The 27,499-nt window shown below is 41.5% G+C and overlaps 2 protein-coding genes across 2 annotated transcripts in view; both read left to right on the plus strand.

Annotated features, from left to right (window-relative positions):
- The first annotated feature begins 5,960 nt into the window (after positions 1–5,960).
- The window catches only part of LOC116478760 (zinc finger protein 99-like), a 277,198-nt gene continuing 255,659 nt past the window's right edge, over positions 5,961–27,499 (plus strand). The window contains 1 exon segment of the mRNA XM_058424610.1: positions 5,961–6,054. Coding sequence (XP_058280593.1) covers positions 6,052–6,054 — 3 coding nt within the window. The 5' untranslated portion in view covers positions 5,961–6,051.
- On the plus strand, positions 24,998–25,340 carry LOC116478796 (small ribosomal subunit protein eS21-like). Its single transcript, XM_032762104.2, has one exon. It carries the CDS (start codon positions 25,053–25,055, stop codon positions 25,302–25,304), a length of 252 nt encoding a protein of 83 aa, XP_032617995.1. The 5' UTR covers positions 24,998–25,052; the 3' UTR covers positions 25,305–25,340.

Raw genomic sequence — 27,499 nt, forward strand, 5'->3', positions numbered from 1 at the left:
TCTGAAAAAAAAAAATAGTTACAATCTGGTCTGAGAACTTTATGCTGGTATGGACCCATGATCATACCTGTGGCCCTAAGCTCAGCTATGAGAGTCAACACATCTCCAGTTGGCTGAGTCTAGATAAGAGATTTCCTATCTGCCTATGAGCTGCAGGAAGCTCATAGCCATTGAGCCATATGTGAATATCTAACCATTTCAACTCTAGCTGGATATTCACATATGACAGTCACGATTTCAACTGCAGACTGAATGCACTTATGAGATTAAGAACCTCAGCAGTGAGCTCTGTCTTAACTTCCTGTAAACTGTACACAGATAAGATTGTGATATATCACTTGGTCCAGAACTTTCGGGGTGATTGTGGCATATCGCTGGCACCACCACCTAGGTTATGTGACACTTTTCTTCTCTCTTAGCCCTACCCACAGAGGACATTGTGACATCTCTTCACAATGTCTGGAGGGGGGGTTCCAATCCTAAGGGTTGCTGTGTTGTGCACATGAGAAACACAACCTCAACTGTGTGCCAGGCTCTGTGATGACACTCTCTGTACCATCCAAGAACTTTACACAATATGCAAGTGAATGCCAATTCTGCATGGTCTTTATAAAAAGAAGACCCAGAAACTCATCTGTTTGCCAAAGCCTTGCAAAGAGACACGGACTCTCTGCTACTGGCTGGTTAAATGTATTGCACCTGTGAGCTAAACCAAGGTAAATGTGACAATACCACCGGTGGATAGAGACTAATCAGTAGAGTCACATCACCTGTTTTCTTGGGCCAGGGATATGTCACAATCTTGCATGAGGCCAGAGATCAGGCAGTGGAGTCGCATCTCCTGGGTGCTGGAGCCAGCAACATATTACAATGCTTTCTGTGGGTTGAGCCCAGGCAGGAGAGACCCATCACCTAGTTGCTAGGTCCAGTACTATGTCACAATCTTCTCTATGGGAAGGTTGCAGGAAGGGGAACCACGTAGTCTAGGTGATGGATGAAGAGATATTTCACAAGGACTCATGTGAGCAGGGCCCAGGCAGTACTCTCCCATTCCTTAGCTGTTGAGCCCAGCAGTATCTCACAATATTCAAAATATGTGGGGCTCAGGTAAAAGAAAAATATCACATTACCTAGCTGTTGGCCCAGCAATACACCACAAATTTCTCCCTGGGCAGAACCTAAGCAGTAGAGGAGTGTCACATCTCCTAGTTTCTGGGTCCAGCAATATGTCACAGAGCATGGCCCAGGCAAAAAAGTAACATTACCTAGGTGAAGAGATGTCACAGTGTCCTCTGTGGGTAGGGCTAAGAGAGAAGAAAAGTGTCACATAACCTAGGTGGTGGTGCCAGCGATATGCCACAATCACCCTGAAAGTTCTGGACCAAGTGATATGTCACAATCTTATCTGTGTACAGTTTACAGGAAGAAAAAGGGAGTCACATAATCTAGGTGATGGGCTTAGAGACATGTCAATATGACCCCTGTGGGCAGGGACCACACAGAATAATCACCTCACCTGTGTGCTAGATACACCGATAAGGCATCTTGGTTCTGTAAGCTTGATCGTGTGCTAAGAAGAGGGTCACAACACCTAGGTTTTGGTCCCAGAGATATGTCACAATTTTTTTCTCTGCTCAAAGCCCAGGTAAGAGAGGAGAGTCACATGAAATAGTTGATGAAGTCAGAAATATGTATCAAAGCCCTCTGAGAACAGGGTCCAGGCAGGAGACTCACATCACCTTGGTGCTGGGCCCAGCAATATGTCACAATGTCTTCTGAAAGTATGACAAAGCCAACAGGTTAGTGTCACCTCGGTGTTGGGCAAAGTAAAATGTCAACATCTCCCTTGCAGGCAGAACTTAGAAAGATGAGAAGAGTCACATCAGCTAGGTGCTGGACCCAGCAACAGGTAGCAATCTTCCCCTTTGAGCAGAGAGCACACAGGAAAAGAGAGTCACATCACCTGGGTGATGGGTGCAGAGATGCATCACGATGTCCCATGCAGGCATGGCTGAGGCTGAAGAGTTACATCACATGGGTGTCAAACTCAGCAGTATGTCACAGTGGCCCATGTGGGTAGAGAACAAATAGGAGAATGACATAAGCTGGGTTTGTGGCCCAGGAATATGTCATGGTGTCCCCGGTGGGCAGTATCAGAAAAGGAGAGACTTACATCACTTGGATGTAGGGCCCAGTGATATGTCACAATGCCCCCTGTAGGCAGCATCAAGGCAGGAGTATGGAGTCACATCACCTATGTGCTGGGTTCAGCAATGTGTCACAATTGCAACTATGGACTGGGCCCAGGCAGGACAGTCAAATTACTCAAGTACTGAGCAGAGGCATATGTCACAGTCACACCTGCAGGATGGTTTAGAAATTAGATTAACAATTTCACTTATGTTCCAGTACTAAATTTGAGAGTCAACACCTCCTGTATGTTGGGTCTAAGTACCAGAATCACAGTCTCAATGGTGCAATTGATTTGTTTGTGAGAGTCTCAATTTCTCCTGCAGACTGAATGCTTACTGGACCCATAGACTTACAGGTGTGTTGAATAGATGTCTGAGCGTCACCAACTCACCTTTGAACCAAATCCACATATGAGTCAATTTTCCAACTTTTGACTGTTTTCATAAGGAAAAATTGGGACCTCAACAGTGGGCTGTGATCACGTGGAAAGGTGACAATTTTTGCTGTTTGCTGGGTGTGCATGTGAGCCTCACAATCTTACCTGTGTACTAGGCTCTGCTAAGACTCTCTCAGTACCATCTGAGAGCTTTCTACAGTATTAATGAGTGTTGCAAACCACTCTGTGACCTTCATGATGGTATGGACTCGTGATTGTACCTGTGGTTCTAAGCCCAGGTATGAGAGTCACATCTCTATAGTTGGCTGGTTCCAGATAAAAGAGTTTCACCTGCTGTGGAGCTAGGTTAAAAATGAGTCACCATCTCAAGTGCAGCCAGATGTTCAACCATGACAGTTACAATTTCAACTGTAGACTGCATCCACATGTGAGATTCAAGACCTTACCAGTAGGCTCTGTCCATGTGTCAGGCGACAATCCTAATAGATGATGCAGTGTGCATACAAGAAATGCAATGTCACCTGTGTGCTGGTGTGATGACACTCTCTGTACCACCTGAAGAGTTTATATGATATACAAGAGAGTGGTAATCCACTATGACCTTCATACAAGGAGGAGACCGAGAATCTTACCTATTTCCCTAAGCCTAGCTTTGAAAGACAGTATGTCCCCTATTTGTTGATTTGATACATGAGAGTTATCATCTCACCTATGAGCTGAACAAATCCCACCTGTGCATAGACAGTGAGCAAGAGAGTCACATCATTTTGGTGCTAGGCCCTTGGTCAGGGATATGTTACATTCCTGTTCTGAAAGGAGGGCACAGGCAGCAGAGTCACAGCATGCAGGTGCTGTGCCCAGTGATATGTCACAACACTCCCTGTGAACAGGACCCAGGAAAAGAAGACACATCAACCTGTTCCTGGGCCAAATGTTATGTCACAATCTTTCCTGTTGGCAGGATGCAGGCAGCAGAAGAGAGTCACATCTCCTAGGTGATGAATGCAGAGATATGTCATGAGGCTCTTGAGAATGGTAGGGCTAACAGCCTGTTTACAGGGCATAGACAGGTGCCTCCCATCTTCTAGGTGTTTGGTCTAGTCATATGTCACACTACTCAAAATATGTGGGGCCTCTGCAACATACGAGAGTCACATTACCTCGGTGCTAGGTCCAGGGATATGTCATCATCCCACATTTTGGCAGGGACCTGACAGAGAAGGACACATCACCTAAACCATAAATGTAAAAATATATCATAGCCAGGCACAGTGGCTTATGCCTGTAATTCCAGCACTTTGGGAGGCTGAGGTGGGTGGATCACTTGAGGCCAGGAGCTCAAGACCAGCCTGGCTTACGTGGCAAAACCCCATCTCTACTAAAAATACAAAAATATTAGCTGAGCATGGTGGTACACGCCTGTAATCCCAGCTATTCCGGAGGCGGAGGCACAAGAATTATTTGAATCCAGGGGGCCCAATGATTAGGTTCAAGGCCAAATAGCAAAATGTGTTTGCATTTAATCTATTTTCTCTATATATAAACATTGCAGGTCAAGAGTATGCACAGATATGAAGACTTAGAGTTTTCTTCTCCTCCGGACCTATCATCCTTTGTTCTCTTTCTGATCTCTGGAAGGAAGGTGGGCCAGAGGTGGCCAGCAGTTGTCTACTTGTGGTTAATTTATTCCTGCTGCCCTCTGCTCTTCCTATGGCCACTATCTTTTCCATCCTCCAAACTGAAGAGAGATGTTGTTAGGAAGAGGCCCTTCTTTCACACTGGCAGAATAAATTTGTCCAGGCCCTTTACCCACGCAACATCAGAGCTGCACTTCACGTGTGTCTCCTGAGTGCCTGGAATGTGGCTGGGTCTACACTGTGATGTGCTGGAAAGGCAAAAAACAGACTTAGTAGCCCGTGTGCGGTGGCTCACGCCTGTAATCCCAGCACTTTTGGAGGCCGAGGCAGTTGGATCACTTGAGGTCGGGAGTTCCAGACCAGCCTGACCAACATGGAGAAACCCCGTCTCTACTAAAAATACAAAAATTAGCTGGGCATGGTGGCAGATGCTTGTAATCCCAGCTACTCCAGGAGGCTGAGGCAGGAGAATCGCTTGAACCCAGGAGGCGGAGAACGGACTTTGTGCCATTGCACTCCAGCCTGGGCAACAAAAGCGAAACTCCATCTCAAAAAAATAAAAATAAAAACAAAAAACAAAACAAAAAAAACCAGACTTAGTTCCAATGATATAGTTCTAACTATATACATGCTACATTAATAATTACACATTGCTCATATAGTAATATTTTGGATATATGGGGTTACTGAAATTGTTACAATCAGTTTGACCTGTTTCTTCTTTCTTTTTAAAGTTTGGCTACTAGAAAATTTAAAATTCACATTTGGCTCACATTCTATTTCAGAAGATTGCCTCCTTTTCTTTCTTTTTTTTTTTTTTTTGACGGAGCTTAGTTTCGCTCTTTTTGCACAGGCTAGAGTTCAAAGTGATCTCGGCTCACTGCAACTTCTGCCTCCCGGGTTCACCTGTCTCAGCCTCCCCAGTAGCTGGGATTACAGGCACCCGCCACCACCCCCGGCTAATTTTTGTATTTTTAGTAGAGACGGAGTTTCATCATATTGGTCAGGCTGGTCTCCAACTCCTGACCTCAGGTGATCCGCCGGCCTCGGCCTCCCAAAGTGCTGGGATTACAGGCGGGAGCCACCGCACCCGGCCATGATTGCCTCCTTCTTAAAATCTCAGGCTGCCTGATCAAAAAACCAGAAGCCAGGAAGGTCAGGAAAGCTGAAATTTTAAAATAGTTGTTATTAGATTATTTTTGTTTGTGAATAACAATATAGTGTATTTTTTTCTTTTTTCTTGAGACAGAGTCTCACTCTGTCTCCCAGGCTGGAGTGCAGTAGCGCAGTCTCGGCTTACTGCAATCTCCGCCTCCCAGGTTCGAGCGATTCTCCTGCCTCAGCCTCCGGAGCAGCTGGGACTACAGGCGTGAACCACCGCGCCCGGCCATATTATGTACTATGTATAAACGCATATGACCTTACACACAAGGTTAAATGCAAATACCTTTGGGTTGGGCCTGGCTCAGCTCAGGGAGGAAGCCCTGCCTGAAAAGGCTGGAGCTTAGGCTGTCACTCTTTCTTCATTCAGCCGAGCATCTGATCACGTCTCTCGTCACTCAGGGCCTAAAGGGGCGGGGGCCTTAAACATTATCCCGTCAGGGACGCTGGGCTGGAAACCGTCCAATCAGACACGAAGCTGGAGCGGACAGGGCGGCTTCCGGGTTTGGCGGGTACTTTGTCTCTGGCTGTAGCCAGAGCTGCAGGTCTTGTCTTCCCTGGTTTGTGTCCTCTTCTCCTAGAGGCCCAGCCTCTGTGGCCCTGTGACCTGCAGATACTGGGAGATCCGCAGCTAAGACGCCAGGGCCCCCTGGAAGCCTAGAAATGGTGAGAGTGCCGGGTCCGACATCCCGGGAGAGGGGAAGGGGCTGGTTGGAACCGGTGGGAAGTCGCTGTGGCGGGACTCAGGCCTCCTCGCAGTCAGCTCTACCATTTGCGCCCGAGTTTTCCTTGGCCATCTCGGCCTTGGTCCCCCCTCAGCCATAAGATGGCGGCTGCGCTGACAGCCGGGACCCCGGGCGTCCTGTCTCTTCCCTGCGCAGTGACTGTGCCCTGGCCTGGAGCCCTCTCTCGGCAGCTCCCCACCTGCAGCGCCGAGTCTCCCCAGGTTGTGCAGGGACCACAGGAGGGTCGTTAGGGGAGAATCCTGACTCGGGGTGCGGGGTTCATGAATGGGAAGAGCTTTGGTCTGTGGGGTTCTGAGTCTCTCTTTTCTCTTATTAAAAATATACAAAAGTTACTGCAAAAATATTAAAGAATTAAAGAGTGATTCAAAAATCCGGGCGCAGTGGCTCACGCCTGTAATCCCAGCATTTTGGGAGGCCGAGGCAGGCGGATCACGAGGTCAGGAGATTCAGACCATTCTGGCCAATATGGTGAAACCCCGCCTCTACCAAAAATACAAAAATTAGCGGGCGTGGTGGCACATGTCTGTAATCCCAGCTACTCAGGAGGCTGAGGCAGGAGAATCGCTTGAACCAGGAAGTCAGAGGTTGCAGTGAGCCGAGATGGCGACAGAGCGAGACTCCGTCTCAAAAAAAAAAAAAAAAAAAAAAATTGTAGAGTACCCAGCTATGGTTTGTCATTTGTCGTCCATAGCAGGGGCTTGAAGAAAAGACTTTAATAACATGTGATAAAGAAAACCAAATTCAATAATTGGTTAGGTACAGTTACATAGTTTCTTAATTTGTACGATCAAGGTGGACATTTCCTTGTTATGTAATCAGAGGTTAAATGGTAGTGTATAGTTGGCTAAGCCTCAATTTTGTTTCCCCCAATTTAGTAATTTATAAAAACATGCGTTTGAGGCCGGCGCTGTGGCTCACGCCTGTAATCCCAGCACTTTGGGAGGCCCAGGCGGGCGGATCACTTGAGGTCGGGAGTTCGAGACCAGCCTTACCAACATGGAGAAACTCCGCCTCTACTAACAATACAAAATTAGCGGGGCATGATAGTGCATGCCTGTAATCCCAGCTACTCTGGAGGCTGAGGCAGGAGAATCGCTTGAACCTAGGAGGTAGAGGTTGCAGTGAGCCGAGATTGTGCCATTGCACTCCAGCCTGGGCAACAAGAGTGAAACTCCATCTCAAAAAACAAAACAAAAAAAAACATGCATTTGCGTTAAATTTCTTTAAAGTAGAAATCCAGGGACTAGAGCCACCTCAGTCTAGTTGCCTGCCACTTAATTATTTTCACAAGCCCTGGGAGACTAATTTTCCACTGATTTGTTTTTCTTTTTTTTCTTTTTTTTTTTTTTGAGAAGGAGTTTCACTCTGTCACCCAGGCTGGAGTGCAGGGGCAAGATTTCTGCTCATGGCAACCTCCGCCTCCCAGGTTCAAGCTATTCTCCTGTCTCATCCTCCGGAGTAGCTGGGATTACAGGCACCCACCACCACACCTGGCTAATTATTGTATTTTTAGTAGAGATGAGGTTTCATGTGGGCTAGGCTGGTCTCGAACCCCTAACTTTAGGTGATCCGTCGGCCTTGGCCTCCCAAAGTGCTGGGATTATAGGTGTGAGCCGCGTCTGCTCTTTTCCACTGAATTTTTTACATGTGTCCCAAGCAGAGTCTCAAGTTTTACCCTCCTCCCCCTCTATCATTTCTTCAGCCTGACTCTGGATTGCAAAAATAGTAAATAATAAAATACCAAATTTTCAGTTTCTTCTGACATTCCCAAATGCCAGTTTTCCCTAATTCACATTATCAATTATTTGTCCTTTAGTTTACATTTTTTATACCATATTTTAATCATTTTTTGACAAAGCATTGGATGGCACTTTAAAAAGATTTTTTTTCTGTTTGTAAATACTTTCCATGGGAAGAAAGTATAATTCCCTGATGCTGTAGTGTAAAAAAAATTTTGTTCCTCTTTGCTTTTATCTTGTATAGGCACAGAGATCTTATCAGAATGTTTTTGGGTCAAAGTTTCCCTTTGGAAGCTATAAGGTGAGATGTCTTCACCCACCCTTTAGTTTTGTTCTTGGTCCTGGGCTTCAGTATTTCCTGGGGATAAACCAAGATACCCACCATGGCTATATCTGCTGGAGTATCTAGTGGATATCAGCTACTGGGTCTTTTTTTTTTTTTTTTTTTTCTTATATCACAACCCGAGTTATGGAGTGTAGCCTATTAAGAAAGAAGGTGGCTGCCCCAGGGCTGAGAGGAGTCTCCTGTTGTATTTCTTTTTCGAAGATATTAAGATTGTCTTCACCCAACTCAGCTTCCATTTCTTAGAAATGCATTGCTGTTAAGCCAATCAGATGCTGGTAAAAAATACAGAAATAATTTCTGCCGCCTGGATTCTCTAAGTGGGCAGAGAAATAGTGAAATAAAAATAGTGAAACATTTATGAAAGAAAAAATAGTATTTTTTGGTTTTTTTGAGACAGAGTCTTGCTCTGTTGCCCAGGCTGGAGTGCAGTGACACCATCTTGGCTCACTGCAACCTATGCCACCCGGGTTCAAGGATTCTCCTGCCTCAGCCTCCCAAGTAGCTGGGATTACAGGTGCCCACCCCAACGTTTGGCTAATTTTTGTATTTTTGGTAGATACAGGGTTTCGCCATGTTGGCCAGGCTGGTCTTGAACACCTGACCTCTGATGATCCACTCACCTCGGACTCCCAAAATGCTGGAATTACAGGCATGAGCCACTGCGCCTAGCCAAAAAATAGTATTTCAAAAGACAAAAATTTAAAGAAAACTGAATCCAGTTAGATGATACAAGAGCTTACAAAATAAAATGATCCTGCGCCACTCAGTGGGGCATAGTGCAGTTTCTCCTGAGAGAGTGGTTATTGAGCACTTATGAGAGCAGGATGGGGTGGGAGAACCTCTCAAGCGATTGGATGGCCTTACTTGACACATGAGTCAGACACATCTGTTTCTTAATCAGCATTGCTACTCCCTCGGTTTGTCACCTTGAAAAGAATTGTTTTGACTTATCTTGACTTCAGATTTTTTAAGTATAAGTTGCATTTTATTAGTAGGGCTTTAAAGGTAAGAAAATATTTACAAAGGGACCTGGGAGCACTGTCTCATGACTGTAATCTCAGCACTTTGGGAGGCCGAGGTGGGTGGATCACCTGAACTCAGGAGTTTGAGACTAACCTGGGCAACACAGTGAAACTCCGTGAAAGCCCGCCACTATGCTGGCTAATTTTTGTATTTTTAGTAGAGATGGGTTTTCACCATGTTGTCCAGGCTGGTCTGGAACTCCTGACCTCAAGTAATCCGCCTGCCTCAGCATCTCAAATGTCCAGGATTACAGGCATGAGCCACCACACCTAGCCCTCATTTACCAATTTCTTTTCCAGAGTGAATTTATAAATTTTTTTTTTTTTTTTGAGACGTTGTCTCCCTCTCTCGCCCAGGCTGGACTGCAATGGCGCGATCTGGGCTCACTGCAAGCTCCGCCTCCCAGGTTCACGCCATTCTCCTGCCTCGGCCTCCTGAGTAGCTGGGACTACAGGCACCCGCTACCGTGCCCGGCTAATTTTTTTTTTTTTTTACGGAGTCTCGCTCTGTCGCCCAGGCTGGAGTGCGGTGGCGCAGTCTCGGCTCACTGCAAGCTCCGCCTCCCGGGTTCACGCCATTCTCCTGCCTCAGCCTCTCCGAGTAGCTGAGACTACAGGCGCCCGCCACCACGCCCGGCTAATTTTTTTGTATTTTTAGTAAAGAAGGGGTTTCACCGTGGTCTCGATCTCCTGACTTCGTGATCCGCCCGCCTCGGCCTCCCAAAGTGCTGGGATTACAGGCGTGAGCCACTGTGCCCGGCCGAATTTAGAAATTTTTTCAAGTGTGCTTTTTTATGGCTGGGTGGTTTCAAACGCAATTCCAAGGCTTAGCTTTTAGAATGCTACCAAGGAAAAGAATAGAAAAAAATCTCTGTATTTTGGCTGTAGAAAATGAATACATTTCCACAAGAAAATATGGTAGATAATTGATGAGTTACATGGATTCATAAAATCATCAGTTTCTTTTTTTGCGGGGAAAATTTGTGATAGTGAATATCTCTGTTCTATATTCTGTTATTTTGATTTCTGAGTTTAATGTTAAATTTTATGAGATTAAACTTGTTACCTCCTAGAAGTGTTCACATATTACCAATTATTTACTACATGATTTTTAATGAAACTAATACAATAATACATTTATTCTCTGAAAGGAATACTTTCACTTTTCTTATTGGGTATGAAATATAAGTACCTTAATTTTTTTTCCTTATATGAGTACTATGTTTGATAATTTTGCTAGATTTTTTAAACACTTAATATCAAAAACCAAGTGAGTAATTGTGTCATAGAAATTAAAACTTGAGCCCAGTGACTCCAAGCTAAGGCTAATATTGAACCTGCAAAAAAAAAAGGTTATTAAAGGCCCAGTTAATTCTTTCTGGGGAGCTGCCCCTGCAGATGTCCCAGCCATGGAAGAAGCCTTTATCCTGAGAGAAGCTACAGAGCCCTGGAAAGCTGGGGATCCACAGGCAGATGCAGTTAAGGTTAAGATAGAAGGGGTCTCAGAAGGTCTTACTGAAGATGAAGTTGTTACTGTTCTGAGATAGTTTCTAGACTTTGTAAAATATAAGCAAAGTTAGATTTATGTTAAAAAAAAAATTCCAAAGGAGTATTGCAACAGGAGGAAGCACTAACAATATCTTTAAGGATTGCAAAGCTTAGGCAGACAGGGACTGACTTTCATAAGGAGGAAAAAACAGATTAAAAAGAAGGTGTGAGGGAAATGGCAAATTGAGGATGAAATAACTAGAGTTTAGATCTTTTGAGATGGAGTTTCACTCTGTAGCCCAGGCTGGAGTGCAATGGTGTGATCTCAGCTCACTGCAACCTCCGCTTCCTGGGTTCAAGCGATTCTCCTGCCTCAGCCTCCTGAATAGCTGGGATTACAGGCACCAGCCCTCATGTCTGGCTAAATTTTTTGTATTTTTGTAGAGACGGGGGTTTCACCATGTTGGCCAGGCTGGTCTTGAACTCCTGACCTCAGGTGATCCACCCACCTCGGCCTCCCAAAGTGCTGGGATTGCAGGCATAAGCCACCATGCCTGGCCAAATTCAGCTGATTTTTATATGAGAAAAAGAAGAAAATGTGCAGAGTCTGTGTCTGGCTATGTGATAGGTTAAAAAAGAGCACCATCTAGGTTATAATGGAAAGGGTGTTTCTTTCCATGAACTGTTCCTGGAGCATACAAAGGATGGAAAATTTTATTAATTTTATTAATCACAACTATTTACCTATGTGCTTCGTCTTTCCCCACCTTTTTTTTTTTTTTTTGTCCTATACATTTATTCCATTTTGCTTTTTCTGGGTTGTATCTTTTATAATTAACTGGTCAACATAACTATGTTGTTTTGCTTGTTCTGTTAGTGGCTCTATCAAATCATTGAACTTGAGGGAGGTTATGGGAGTCCCCAATTTTTAAACAGTAGCTCAGGAGCATAGATGGGTTCATTGGGTTTGTTCCTGACGTCTGCAGTAAGGAGAATACTGTGGGACTGAGCCCTGAATCAGGGTCTGTGCCGAATGGGTGGTGTCAGAATTCAAATTTTAGATAATGAGTTGATGTTGGAGAATCTTGGTATTCAGCAAACTCTACAGATTTGGTGCCAGAAGAAAGATACCACAGAGGCCTGGCCTGGAATGAAACTCTGGGAGGCTCTGCTTTTCTGTCTGTTACAGTGCCCATTGTTTTGTGATTCTAGGTCTCCTCCCAGGGTGAGAGAGAAGAGAAAACTTAAAGGAAAGAAGCTCTGATAGCAGATTCCCTTTTTCCACAGCTGTCAGCACAGGATTTCTACCCAGTCACAAACACACCCACTAGACCTTGAGGTGTCTACACCACTCCCAGGGCTAGACACCACCCTCAGGAATTTCACCACAGCATTTTTATCCTAATTTTTTTTGCCAAAAACCCACAATTGTCTACAAGTCTCCTGGCATATCCTCACCCCCAGACACTGAATGTGCAGCAGCAACCTGTTTTCTCCACCAACCTAGGGTTCTGGACCACCTGTTCATAATCTCATCTGCCTGCATGAACCCAGAAATAAATTAGAGTAGAGTCACCCTTGGGCCGCTATCTGTAGCACAAACCAGTCCTATCACCTACATTGCACTCTCCCAAACTAACTCATGGATTTTTTTTCTTTTAACTTTTATTTTTTGTTCCTGAGTACATATACAGGTTTGTTATATAGGTAAAATTGTGTCATGGGGGTTTGGTGTGCAGATTATATTGTCACTGAGATACTGAACATTGCACCAAACAGGTATTTTTTCTAATCTTTTTTGTCCTCCCATCATCCACCATCAACTTGCCCTCAGTATCTATTGTTCTCTTTGTGTCTATGCATTCTTATTATTTAGCTCTTACTTATAAATGGTAGCATGTATTTATTTATTATTATTTTTTGAGACTCGGATTACCTGTGCCTGCCACCACACTCAGCTAATTTTTGTATTTTTGTAGAGACGGGGTTTCACCATGTTGGCCAGGCTGGTCTTGAACTCCTGACCTGAGGTGATCCACACACCTCGGCCTCCCAAAGTGCTGGGATTACTGTCTCTACATTAGTTTTCTAAGAATACTGGCCTCTAGCTCCATCTGTGTTGCTACAAAGGACATGATTTTTTTTCTTTTCTTTTTTTTTTTATGGCCACATACTATTCCAGTATTCCGTGATATTTATGTACCATAATTTGTTTTTATTAAATCTTTTATTTATATTTGAAGAAAGGTTCTTACTCTTTCACCCAGGCTGAAGTGGAGTGGTGTGATCTAGGCTCAATGAAGCCTCAATCTCCTGAGCTTAAGCAATCGTTCTACCTCAGCCCCCCAAGTAGCTGGGACTACAGTCACATGCCACCACACCACTAATTTTTTCTTTTTGTGTTTTTTGTAGACATGAGGTTTTGCCATATTGCTCAGGCTGCTGTCAAACTCCTGAGCTCTGGCAATCCATCAGCTTTGGCCTCCCAAAATGTTGGATTAGAGGCATGAGTCACCATACTTGCCCATACCATACTTTCTTTATCCAGTCTACCATGGATAGGCATTTAGGTTGATTCCATGTCTTTGCCATTGTGAATAGTGCTGCAATGAACATGCATGTGCATGTGTTTTTATGATGGAATAATTTATATTTCTTTGGGTATATACCCAATTAAGAGGTTGCTGGGTCAAAGGGTAATTTGTTTTTACTTATATGAGGCATCACTACATTGCTTTTCACAGTGGTTGAACTAATTCACACTCCCATAAGCAGTGTATAAGCATTCCTTTTACAACCTTACCAGCATCTGTGATTTTTTTTAACTTTTCAATAATAGCCATTCAGATTTGTGTGAGATGATGCCTCATTGTGGTTTTTGTTTGCATTTCTCTAATGATTAGTGATGAGCATTTTTTTATATCCTTGTTAACCACATGTATGTCTTTTTTTGAAAAGTATCTGTTGATGTCTTTTGCCTACTTTTTCTTTTTGTTTTTTTCCGAGATGGAGTCTTGCTCTGTTGCCAGACTGGAGTGCGGTGGCACGATCTCGGCTCTCTGCAACCTCCGCCTCCCAGGTTCAAGCAATTCTCCTGCCTCAGCCTCCTGAGTAGCTGGGATTAGAGGTGCCCACCACCATGCCTGGCTAATTTTTATATTTTTAGTAGAGATGGAGTTTCACCATATTGGCCAGGCTGGTCTCGAACTCTTGACCTCAACCAATCTGCCCACCTTGGCTTCCCAAAGTGCTGAGATTATAGGTGTGAACCACGATGCCTGGCCTAATCAATCTTGAGTTGATTTTTATATATGGTGTAAGAAAGGAGTCTAGTTTCAATCTTCTACGGTTGCTAGCTAGTTATTCCAGCAAAATTTATTAAATAAGGAATTTTTCTCAAATTCCTCTTGTCAGCTTGGTCAAAGATCAGATGGTTGTAGGTGTGCAGAATAATTTTGGGGCTCTGTAATCTGTTGTTTTGGTCTCTGAGCCTGTTTTTGTACCAGTACAATGCTTTTTTTTTACTCTAGCCCTGTGGTTTAAAGTTTGGTAATGTAAGGCCTCCAGCTCTGTTCCTTTTGTGTAGGATTGCCTTGGCTATTTGGGCTCTTTTTTTTGTCCCATATGAATTTTAAAATAGATTATTTTTGTTCTGTTAAGAATATTTTTGGTAGTTTGATAGGAATAGTATTAGATCTGTAGATTTCTTTGGGCAGTATGCCCATTTTAATGATACTGATCTTTTCTATCCATGAGCATAAAATGATTTTCCATTTGTTTTTCATCTCTGACTTCTTTAAGCAATGTTTTTTGTTTTGTTTTGTTTTTTATTTTTGTCATGGAGATCTTTCACCTCTCTGATTAGCTGTATTTCTAGATAATTATTTTTCTGTGGCAGTTGTGAAGGAGATTTTTTTTTGATTTGGCTTTTAGCTCAGATATTGTTGATGTACATGGGTGCTACTGATTTTTGGACATTTATTTTGTATCCTGAAACTTTTCTGTAGTTGTTTGTCAGTTTAAAGAGGTTTTCTGTCATGACTATAGTCTTTTCTAGATACAGAATCATATTGTCTGCACACAAAGATTGTTCGACAACCTCTCTTCCCATTTGGATGCCTTTTTTTTTTTTTTTCCTCTCACCTGATTGCTGTGGCTAGGACTTCCAATTCTATGTTGAATAGGAGTGGTGAGAGAAGACATTCTTGTCTTGTGCCATTTTTTAAAGAGAAATCCTTCCAGCTTGTGTCCATTCAGTATGTTGGCTGTGGGTTTGTCATAGATAATTCATTATTTTGAAGTATGTACCTTCAATGCCTGATTGGTTGGGGGCTTTTAACATAAACGATGTTAAATTTTGTTGAAAGTGTGTTTTTTTTGTTATTGTTGCATCTTTTGAGATAATCTTGTGGTTTTTGTCTTTCGTTATGTTTATGTAATAAATCACATTGATTTGTTTATGATGAACCAATCCTACATCCCAGAGATAAAGCCTACTTGATTATAGTGGATTAGCTTTTTCATGTGCTGTTGGCTGTTGGATTTGATTACCCAATATTTTGCTGAGGATTTTTTTTTTTTTTTTTTTTGAGACAGAGGCTTGCTCTGCTGCCCAGGCTAGAGTGCAGTGGCATGGTGTCGGCTGACTGCAACCTCTGCCTTCTGGGTTCAAGTGATTCTCCTGACTCAGCCTCCCGAGTAGCTGTGATTGAAGGCACCTGCCACTGTGCCTGCTTAATTTTTTGTTTCTTTTTGAGTTGGAGTCTCGCTCTGTTGCCCAGGCTGGAGTGCAGTGGCGAATTTTTTTTTTTTAGTAGAGACGGGGTTTCACCAAATTGGCCAGGCTGGTCTTGAACTCCTGACCTTGTGATCTACCTGCCTCAGCCTCCCAAAGTGCTGGGATTACAGGTGTGAGCCACTGCGCCCAGCCTTGCTAAGGATTTTTACATCAATGTTTATGAAGGATATTGGCCTGAAGTTTTCTTTCTTTTTTTTTGAGACTGAGTTTCGTTCTTGGTGCCCAGGCTGGAGTGCAATGGTGCAATCTCGGCTCACCACAACCTCCGCCTCCTGGGTTCAAGCAATTCTCCTGCCTCAGCCTTTCAAGTAGCTGGGATTACAGGCGTGCGCCACCACACCTAGATAATTTTGTATTTTTAGTAGAGATGGGGTTTCTCCATGTTGGTCAGCCTGGTCTCGAACTCCCGACCTCAGGTGATCTGCCTGCCTTGGCCTCCAAAGAGCTGAGATTAGAGGTGTGAGCCACCGCTTCCTGCTAGCCACTGTACCCAGCTTACCTGAAGTTTTCTTTTTCTAATTTATCTTTGCCAGGTTTTAGTATCAGAATGATTCTGTTCTAATATAATGAGTTGGGGAAGATTTCCTTCTCATTTTTTTGGAATACTTTTAGCAGAAATGGTCCTAGCTCTTCTTTGTTCATCTTACAGATTTCAGCTGCAAATTTCTCTGGTCCTCAGCATTTTTTGGATGGTAGGCTATATATTACTAATCCAATTTTGGAGCTTGTTATTGGTCTATTGAGGGCTTCATTTTCTTTTGTGTTGTGTCTTGGCAGGATATATTTGTGTTCAGTCTTGGCAGGATGTATTTGTCCAGGAATTTATTTATTACTATTAGATTTTCTTGTTTGTGTGCATAGAGATGATCATAGTAGACTTCAATAGTTATTTGTATTTTTGTGGGGTCAGTAGTAATGTCTGTTTGTCATTTCTAATTGTGTTTACTTGGCTCTTGTTTCTTCATTAATCTAGCCACTAGTTTGTCTTACCAATTTTTTTTCAAAGATTTAACTCCTGGATTTCTTGATCTTTTGTATAGTTTTTTACATGTCTAAGTCTCCTTCAGTTCAGAGCTGCTTTTGGTTATTTTTCGTGTTCTGCTAGCTTAGAATTGGTTTGCTCTTGCTTCTCATACTTTATTTTGTGATATTAGGTCACTACATTAAGATCTTTCTAACATTTTGATGTGAGCATTTAATGTTATAAATTTCCTTCTTAACACTGCCTTAGCTGTGTTGCAGTGATTCTGGTATGTTGTATCTTTATTCTTAGTTGTTTCAAACAACTTCTTGATTTCTGCCTTAATTTCATTATTTGCCCAAAAGTCATTTAAATGCAGGTTGTTTAATTTTCATATAATTGTATGTTTTCAAGTGGTTTTCTTTGTAGTTGAATTATATTTTCAACAATCTGTTGTCTCAGTGTGTGGTTGGTATAATATAGGGATTTTTGTATTTGTTGAGTATTGTTTTATTTCTGATTGTATGGTAAACGTTAGAGTTTGTTTCACATGGTGATTAGAATAATGTATATTATGTTGTTTTTACATAGAGTTCTGTATATATCTATTAGGACTATTTGGTCAAGTGTCAAGTTTAGGTCCGGTTATCTTTGTTTATTTTCTGTCTCAAGGATCTAATAGTTTCTGTGGGGTGTTGTAGTCTCCTACTGTTGTGTCAGAATTAAAGTCTCTTCATAGGTCTCTAAGAACTTGCTTTATTGATGTGTAACCATGGAATTTTTATAACACATTTCTCTCTTCTGCTTTTTTCCCCATAAGCATTCTTTCAAGTGCACAAAATGTGCCCAAGGCTACTCCTTAGATCCCTGAATCCAATGTCTACTGAAATTCAGATGTCCAAGAATTCAAGAACACGTCCAGAAAACCTGGCTGTTGTAGAAAAAAATGTAAATTAGAAATGAAAAGCTTTATTCTTCCACCTTGAAATAAGCATTTAGCATCTTAAAGCATTTAGATGATATGTACATTTATCTTTGTTATTTTGAAATATACATTAATTATATTAACAGCTAAGTAAACCTTTTGCCATTATTTTTTACTCAGGGTTGTCATTAGCTAGGACTTCAGATTCATTGCTTTGTTTTTGCTTTGGCAAAGTTTTTTTCCTTTCATTTTTAGTCTTTTAAAGTCGACACAGATTTGTTTATATCAAAGCTCATTTTAAAAACACGCAAAAGTGGAGCACAAAAATAGGATTAAATTTAGCCATACAGAATGATAAAGACTAAAAGATACTGAGTAGTTTTTTATTGTTCAAGGTAATTATCTAATATCTTCAGGCTGAAGTACTCACACTGCAAAAGAAAGCAGTTCAGTATATAAACTGAACAGTGAAGTCTTTAGTTGTACTTTGGTTTCTGTTTATTACTTCAGAACAATTAGCACAGTTATGTGTAGTGTTTGTAGGCAACCCACGTTTATATACTTTAAAAAGTATTTTCAGCCAGGCACAGTGGCTCACACCTGTAATTCCAGCACTTTGGGAGGCCGAGGTGGGCGGATCACGAGGTCAGGAGTTGGAGACCAGCCTGGCCAACATGGCGAAACCGCATTTCTACTGAAAATACAAAAATTAGCCGGGTGTGGTGGCACGCGCCTATAGTCCCAGCTACCCCGGAGACTGAGGCAGGAGAATCGCTTGAACCCGGGAAGTGGAGGTTGCAGTGAGCCAAGACCACGCCATTGCACTCCAGCCTGGGCGAGAGTGAGACTCCGCCTCAAAAAAAAAAAAAAAAGTATTTTCTACAATAGTATGAATATAAGGCCACAAAATTTACTTTCAATGAATCAGATAGGCCTTTTAATATTGTTATTTATACTTTTGAAATATAAAGTGTTTTAACTGAATTATGGTAACAGACTTTTTTTGTTTTGTTTTGTTTTTTCAACGGAGTTTCGCTCTTATTGCCCAGGCTGGAGGGCAATGGCATGATCTCAGCTCACCACAACCTCTGCCTCCCAGGTTCAAACGATTATCCTGCCTCAGCCTTTCAAGTAGCTGGGATTACAGGCACCCACCACCATGCCCAGTGAATTTTTGTATTTTTAATAGAGGTGGGATTTCACCATGTTGGTCAGGCTGGTCTCGAACTCCCAACCTCAGGTGATCCGCCCACCTCAGCCTTCCAAAGTGCTGGGATTACAGGCATAAACCATGGCACCCAGTGATTTCAGACATTTTAAAAAATTTTTACATTCATTATGACTAGTACATTAAAATTATATATACTTATTTATATCTAATGTTCAAAAAGTTTACTACAAAATTGTTACAGTAGATATTAGTCTGAAATGCTTATTAATCTATCTAATGGGGATAGCTCTAGGTAAGCATAATTTTAGTGTCTTGTATTTCACTAACTTGGAATGCTACTATTACAGGACAAACACAGGTGACATGGCCATCCAAAAACCATAATAGCTCTTTAGTTAACTATGTTGCAAGCTCGAATATGTTCTACTATATGAACAGAGAGGGATTCCAATTCTTCATCAAAAAGTGCTGGTGGAAGTTGTCAGATATATTTCAACATAGATCCCCCATTCAAGGGCTAGGAGATGAGAGAGCAGCAGAGATGAAAGAGAAACCTTGTGAAATTCTGCTGAAAATATGTCCACTTTCTTTATAATGCTCATGTTTCTCATGCTGAGAGTAGCTGTGCACTCTGGATGCTTAGAGAGAAATTCTTTTTAGGGGAATATTTCCTGGCTATTTCGATAAATCTTATGTCTAATTTGAGTTTTTCTTAAGATGCTTTTAACGTCTTTATTTCTCTCAATAAAATCTTGCTCATTTGAGAGCTGTTTTTCTCTCAAATGCTTTGGGTGTCTGTTTTAGAAGCCTTATGCTTATCCCATGGTGTCTTTGAATGAGGTGGGCTGTCACAGGGATGACTCTTGGAGTGATCTCTACCCAGACTCATACTGCAAATCCAGCAGTATTTTTTCATGTCACCATTATAAATTGGCACTGAGGCTGAAACACTTCTTCCATTCCCTTTATCATCGTGAAGGTGCAGTTCTACCCAGGAGGCCTGCAGGCTCTCCTCCTGCAGCTCAGGCTTCACTCTCTGATGTGGCACTGGAGTGCTGCTGTGGCAGTTGGGGTTCACATAAGATAAGATGTGAGCTGCCAGCTGTGAGCCCTGTGCTGTGGGCTGTGCCTTGGTGGCAGATGGTAGGAGTCAAGAGAGGACACTGGTGACCAGGGGAGGGCAAGCAGGAGTGCTCTAGCCCAGGCTCAGGGAGTAGAGAGCCATTGTTTTAAAATGTAAATAGCCAAAATGATAGCATCCTTATCAACCATTTTTGTAGAAGAGTGAGAGCCTACCTTCAGCAAGCACCAGGCTTCAAGTGGCAAAACTGCCTCTTGTCATGAAGATGTGATAAGGTTTATTTTGGCGTTGAATAAAACCATGTAGCATACATGGAAGGCCTTTTCAATTACCAAGTGAATTTAGAATGAATTATGTATGGCATGGTGTTGTAAATTTTTCTACTTATGGACTAATTATGAACATCTTTCTGTCTTTGCAGTCTCTTGAGCAGATTGACCATGATGCACTTCACATTCTAGTTTAATTGTGTAATAAAACAGTTTTCTTTCTGTTCTATCATTGTGTTTCTCTGGGACTGTAGAAAGTTTTTCTTCTCGTTATATATTCCAAACACTGTCTAGAATTGCCAGACGTGATATAAACACATAAGGTGCCAGCCAAGCTTTACTCTAGAGGGGACTTTCCCTCTCAGGCTTCCAGTCACGTCACAATTATGCTACACAGTATGTGCTGTCTCCTAAATATGCAGGAAGAATTGTGTATCTGCCTATTTGGTATCTATAGGCCACTACAGTCACTTCTAGAGAAGCTAGACCAGATTTCTACAAACTTCACAGGGCAGCAATCAACATTTTACCTCTTTCGATGACTCTTGTATCTTCAGACCTGAAACTGATTCACAGAACATGGAGCCAAGAAACCAAATCAGAGTAATATGTGTGCACCGAGTGGACATGTAGACATGAGAAGCTCCACTTTCTTGTATCTCCTCTTGCTAAAATGTCCACAAATATGCAGGTAACACCTGCTGCTACTCCACCCATCCAGAGCCTAAATCTGCAGCTCCAAATTCTGAATGTAGGTCTTAAGATTTGGAAAATAAAAAGACATTTATCTGAGGAATACAAGTCCTTTTAGTTGTCAAACTCAGACATTAAAATGAGAGCCCAGGCTGGGTGCAGTGGCTCACACCTGTATTCTCAGCAGTTTGGGAGGCTGAGGCAGGTGGATCACGAGGTCAGGAGTTCAAGACCAGCCTGGCCAACATGGTGAAACCCTGTATCTGCTAAAAATACAAAAATTAGTCAGGCGTGGTGGTGGGCGCCTGTAATCCCAGCTACTTGGGATGCTGAGGCAGAGAACTGCTTGAACCTGGGAGGCGAAGGTTGCAGTGACCCGAGATCACGCCACTGCACTCCAGCCTGGATGACAGAGCGAGACTCTATCTGAAAAATAAAAAACAAAAATAAATGAGAGCACAATTATGTCTTCCCCTCCCTTTAGCTATGTATTCATCTCCTGAAACCATTCACAATTGCCACAAGTAGCATCAATTTAACTAATAATGTGACACTGATCACTATAACTTAAGCTGTAAACCTTACTGATGTATATCCAATCAATAGTCAATGTTATTTCTGTAAATAAATAAGAAAGGAAGTATAGTTGTGGTTATGACTCTAGACACTTTGTTGCCTTGATCTCTCACTCCCAAAATTGTTTGTTACTAACACACATTTTTGTACCATCCCACTTTCTGTCCCTCTTTTTTTTTTTTTTTTTTTTTTTTTGCCTTTACAAATCCACTTGTCACTGCTGCTAATCAAAGTGTAGATTCCAGGCAACTTGAATCTTTGCTCCCAGGTTACAATCCTCAAAGGTGGAACAAATAAACTGTCTACTTATATCCATGTTGCCTCAGGTTTTTCTTTTTAGGCAGACATATTACTTAGGATGTGCTAGAACAGCCTCTAGGAGAACATCTCTCTTTGATTGTACTCCACTTGCTGTAACACCCAAGAATGCAGAGCCAGTTTGATCTGACCACGAATCTGCACATAAGAGCTGACCTCCGCCTGAGATTCACAAGACAGGGCCGGGTTTTAGATTAAGAAGGTAATGAAAGCCAATAGGAGGAATTTTCTGCATTGTGAGATGTCAACATACACATCTTAAAGCCCCCCTTTGATAGTGTGGCTCTTTGAGCTTTTCAAGTCTTGTCCAGTGACCTGCTACAGTTACATGAGAGGATCCCATTGTAAATAGAATCTGATAGCAGAATCTGTAAGTAAAAAGAAGCATTTTAGGAGTGAGAGATCAAGGCTAAAAAGTATCCAGAGCCATGACTGCAACTATATCTACTCCTAAAATGTGATACTGGAGTAGAACATTTTTGTCCTTCCTCTTACCCAAAAGCTAGCAAATCAGGACAGGTGATCCAGGTTCTGGATCTTTACCAGGGCAGTTCCATTTTCTATTTAGAATCAGCCTAAATCTCTTCTGTCTGGTTTACAACTGGGCCATCAGCGCACGGTCACTGGGAATCCTCTCGGAATCACCTAGGTGTCTTTGAGACATTTGAGGATTTCCAGAGCAGAATTGTCAGGCTGACAAGAGTGGTTAACTCTGCTTCTGTCTCAGTGTAAGAGAAATGGGTCATCCTTCCCTCATTCAAGAGATGTCTTTGGTTGGTACCCAGATGACAGTTTCTTCAGATTCCTGGTACTTGGAGGAAAAGAAGTTCTGGAGATTCGAACAGATAAACTAAATGCTTCCATCTCATATGGCCATTAGAATAATAGATGTAGCAGTCATGGTCCCTAGCATCCATGAACTTTTAGTTGAGACTAGCAACTGGATAAACGATGAATTAAGCATCATATGGTTGATATAATAGATTTGTGCAAAGAAACTTGGGGTTTATTTGAGCCGTGAGTAACCCAAATAAAAAATAAACAATATTAGGCCAGGTGTGGTGGCTCCCACCTGTAATCCCAGCACTTTGGGAGGCCGAGGTGGGTGGATCACGAGGTCAGGAGATCAAGACCAGCCTGGCCAACATGGTGAAACCCCATCTCTATTAAAAAATAAAAAGTTAGCTGGGCATGGTGGTGGGTGCCTGTAATCCCAGCTACTTGGGAGGCTGAAGCAGGAGAATCGCCTGAACCCGGGAGGTGGAGGTTGCAGTGAGCCGTGGTTGAGTGATTGAGTGATTGCACTCCAGCCTGGACATCAGGGCAAGACTCTGTCTTAAAAAAAAAAAAAAATTGTTGTGACTTCTGATGTCATCACCTGAAGGGATGTTTATGGACAGAAGAATTGTTATTATTTTTATTTCTTTTATTTTGTTAAGAATACACATTTATCTTCCAATAAAACTATTCTAGATATCCTTAAGATATTTGTTTAAATGGATTATTAGTATATATTATGAAATTGACAGGGCAGTAGCTAAAAAAGATTAAAGTTACGTGAACTCTGGGATTCGTTTTTCTTAGGTAAGCTTAGGAAACAGAACTGGAAGTACCCCAGTGGCATAGAGGACAAAATCTACATAGGCTCCACTCCCTGCTCCAGTTCTGTTCATCTCCTACTTGGGGGCTTTATTTAGTCCTGTCCACACCCTGGAGCCTTGCCTCAGATAACTGATTTAATAAGATCCGAGTTTTGGTTGGTGAATCCTGCTGTCTTTCTAGAAGTGGTGCTCACAATTTTCTGAAATCCAAAAGCAGATACATGGGAATAATCAAGTATGTATTTTAGGGTCTTTTAAATTTTTTTATTAAAACCAGTGCTTGCAGAGAGATTCCATTTAGGAACTTGTTTTCTAATCTTACAAATCATTAGTTGCTCCACAAGTCACAAAAAATTAAATATAAACACAATAAAAATAAAATACATTAAGTTTTTCCTTTATCCCTCTCATCTATCTATTTGGCTTTATTCTATACATTTTATAAAAAATTAATGAAAGAGAAACTATAAAAATTAAAATGCTGTGCCCTTTATCTAAATCCTGGGAATTATTAAACACTTAGTACCAATTCCCAAGGGTGTTATGAGGATTAAGTCACATAATGTGTTATTCCCAGCACAGTGCTCCGTAACATCCTCTTGAGCACATAGAGCACAATGTTTAATAAACATTTCCGTCAGTACACTTTTACATGTTATTTAAATGCAGACTTATTCAGACATGGCTGTTTTCTATTTCCTCTGTATACAGAGCCAGCAAAGAATATGATACTTTAGGATGGAGAGTGGTTGTCTTCATTTGCCCTAGAAGTATTTGTGTTGTGATGAGTGCTGAGTGTAAGGAACTCTGTGTGCTGTGCCTGCTTTCTCTAACTAATGCTGATCCGTGAGCCCGGGGGGAGCAACATCAACATTGATAGGGGACTTGTTTAAAACATTCATTTTGGACCCTTTTCAAACCTGCAGCATCACATTACATAGAGTGGGCCCAAAATTACTAAGTGATTTGTAAGCTCATTAAAGCTTGAGATTAAATGCTTAGCTAAGTGGTTATAAGCCCAGACCTCTAATTAGGATTACATGGCCAATTTGCAGAAAAATCCTTAATTGAGCTTTTCCCACAGGTTTTGTTTATTGTTTTAGGTGGAAACATATATGTTATTTTGGTTAAGTACCTCGTATAATTCCAACGTGAGGCCAGAATCAACAATGAAGTGTTCAAGGCATTCATGAGAGTTAAGGTAGAAACCTTTGCACTAAAGGGTGGCCACAGGGCCTGTTCTGTTTGGGTTTGGGAGAGATAAGGCAGTGTGGCCCATATTACCATTACTGTAGCAGAAATTGCTGGTGTCTGTGGCAGAGGAGGGCATCTGAGGACAGAAAAGAAAAAATTTATATTTTTATTTTCATAGAGAAGCTCATTGTTCCTGAACCTCTACTAGTATAAAGGACAGAAATGGATGGAATGTTTCTGCAGGTCTTGGTTCTTCTGCCTGTGGGTGTGGTGGTAGCAGGTAAATGGGTGGTGCTGACACCTTTAAAGGCATATTCTCAAGATGCAGGTGTAATATGTGCAGAAAATTTCATCTGAGCAGGAATTCCAGAGGAGGAGGAAAAAATGGCTTTTTTTTCCAGCTAAACATGTCTCATTTCAAGAGCTGTGTCCACTCTGCCTTCTGAAATGCCATGCATTTTTACGTGCAAACCTTTACTTCTCTACTGGTGTTTTTCCTCCCTAATGAGTTTGTCTTAACTACTTTAAAAAATTCTTATAATAGTCAAAGGTCTCTGAAAAATATGTTTTTTCCCATATACCAGAGCCTTCTACATCATGGCTCCTTCTATGCCACGCAGAATTTTCTTCATGAATTTATAGTCTGCTGTATTAAAAATGTTCCCTTTGTGGGACTGGCCGCTTCCTTTCTCTCTCGCGCGTGGTGTGGTGGCAGCAGGCACAGCCCAGCCTCGAAATGCAGAATGACGCCGGCGAGTTCGTGGACCTGTACGTGCCGCGGAAATGCTCCGCTAGCAATCGCATCATCGGTGCCAAGGACCACGCATCCATCCAGATGAACGTGGCCGAGGTTGATAAGGTCACAGGCAGGTTTAATGGCCAGTTTAAAACTTATGCTATCTGCGGGGCCATTCGTAGGATGGGTGAGTCAGATGATTCCATTCTCCCATTGGCCAAGGCCGACGGCATCGTCTCAAAGAACTTTTGACTGGAGAGAATCACGGATGTGGAATATTTGTCATAAATAAATAAATAATGAAAACCTAAAAAAAAAAAAAAATGTTCCCTTTGTGGCTGGGAAGGTGTGAATACTCAAGATTCCTATTGGAAGAAGAAAGGGGTTCTTAAAAAAGATGGAAAACTTGCAATGTTGAGGTTCCATCTGTGTTCTTAATTAACTCTATAGAGAGCAGGATTAAGAAAGTGTTTATTTAAAGAGGATGGCATTTATTACCCAGAAAGTCCTGAAAAAAATATGAGGAAATACTTGATCTCTAGGGTACTAAAGAAAGACTACTTAAAATCACTATTAAAAATTACAGAACATGGGAGATATTTCTATCTTGAACTTGGTATAAAACTGATGGTTCTTTATGGTTGAATTCGGACTACAATTTACTTCTGGGAGAAAATGTCACAGTGGTGATGCTGTGTCCTTCTTTTGTGTATCAGCACATCATAAAAATTTGTCCTAGTGCAAGTAATAGTAATGATTCACTTGGTTAAGGAGGTCTCCTACAGATTTTTTTACTAGAAAGCTAATTATTTTTCTTTTCATTATAAATTATTTTTATGCAGCGGATGTGCATAAACCATCACATTTTATCTGATAGCTGCCCCTCTTTCTTAGGTTTTATTTGCATATATCTGTCTTTGGAAAGTAAAAACTGTCATCTTTTTTTTTACAGTCCACAATACTAGGAAAAACACAGGCTCTTTTACTTAGTGGATGTTTGACAAAATATTCTTCTTGGGCCAAAAACATTGGCATTACTGGCGAACTTGTTAGAAATACAGAAACTCAAAACAAACAAAAAAATTCAGAAACAGACTTTCTATAAGTCAGAACCAGTTTTCTACTCTCTCATTTGACCTTGAGACACATTAAAAATTCTGCCCTGGCCACTTGGTAAATGTGTATGGGGGTGTGTTTTTTAGAGTCAAAGAATATATTAGAGAATATTTCCGTGTTAAAAAAATATTTTCTTGGATAATTTTGGTCACTCCAATAAGGCAGAACCTGTTCTCTCTACTCTCTAATTACACCTTGAGTGACATTAAAAATTCTGTCCATGACCACTTGGTAAATATATGTGTGTCTGTGTTTGTGTGTTTTTCAGGGACCACTGACAATTAGGGATGTAACTGTAGAATTCTCTCTGGAGGAGTGGCAATGCCTGGACACTGTTCAGCAGAATTTATATAGGGATGTGATGTTAGAGAACTACAGAAACCTGGTCTTCCTGGGTGAGGATAACTTCAATACTCAATTCCTAATATACTCCAAAGGCTTTATTTTTGTTTTTTTGTTTTTTTTTTTTTGTAGAATGTTTTTTGGTAATTTGGTAATTTTTGATAATTATGCTTTGCATAAAAGAGTTTCATATCCCTGTTTTCAAGAAAATCATAAGGATTTGTCAGTGTAGAAAAAAACTTTCTTCAAGATGTTTCACCTTGAACTGAACTTTCCACATTGTTGAGCTGATCATATCCCTCACTCTAGAATAGTGGTAATTCCAGAAATTTAGTGGTGTAAAATATTGTTGCCCACACCTTAAAATCTAATTGCTACCACCAATTTTTTTATTCAGTAGTACTGGGTAGTGAATTAAGAACCTACGAATATACAGTATTTTCTAAATATTTAGAAATTTCTGTTATAAATTAGTATTTTTGGATAAATGTATTAGAATATTGTATTCCATTCTCTTTATTGAGCACATTACTAAGTTGGTAATTGGAGAATATGAGCAAGATGCATGTTACTTATTTTTAAAAAACAGGTATTGCTGTCTCTAAGCGAGACCTGATCACCTGTCTGAAGCAAGGAAAAGAGCCCTGGAATATGAAGAGACATGAGATGGTAGCCAAACCCCCAGGTAGGTGAGAGTGAAAGCCAGTACAACAGATGACACAGATGAAAGATCCAAAGGTCAAGGAGAAAGCAAGTCCTTAAAATGTCATTTGGGAAGGTGTGTTCCAAAGGATATAGTTTCTGGAAGCCTGAGTTTGTATTTTTTTTTTTTCTTTGCTCTCACATAGGGACATTTTCTGTCTTATGCTTTTAAATTCTCTAAAGATTCTACTTTACTTTCAGTCATTTTCCTTTAAGTTTACAGTGACAGCCAAAGTCCTCATGGCATATAAGAGACTGCACAGTCTGACTGCTTTTTCATTGTTTTT

Source organism: Hylobates moloch, unplaced genomic scaffold (genome assembly GCF_009828535.3).
Source record: "Hylobates moloch isolate HMO894 unplaced genomic scaffold, HMol_V3 SCAFFOLD_12, whole genome shotgun sequence".
Lineage (NCBI taxonomy): Eukaryota > Metazoa > Chordata > Mammalia > Primates > Hylobatidae > Hylobates > Hylobates moloch.

What these genes read in the sequence shown, in the direction of transcription:
- LOC116478796 (XM_032762104.2), top strand. Translation starts at nt 25,053, where the DNA reads ATGCAGAATGACGCCGGCGAGTTCGTGGACCTGTACGTGCCGCGGAAA.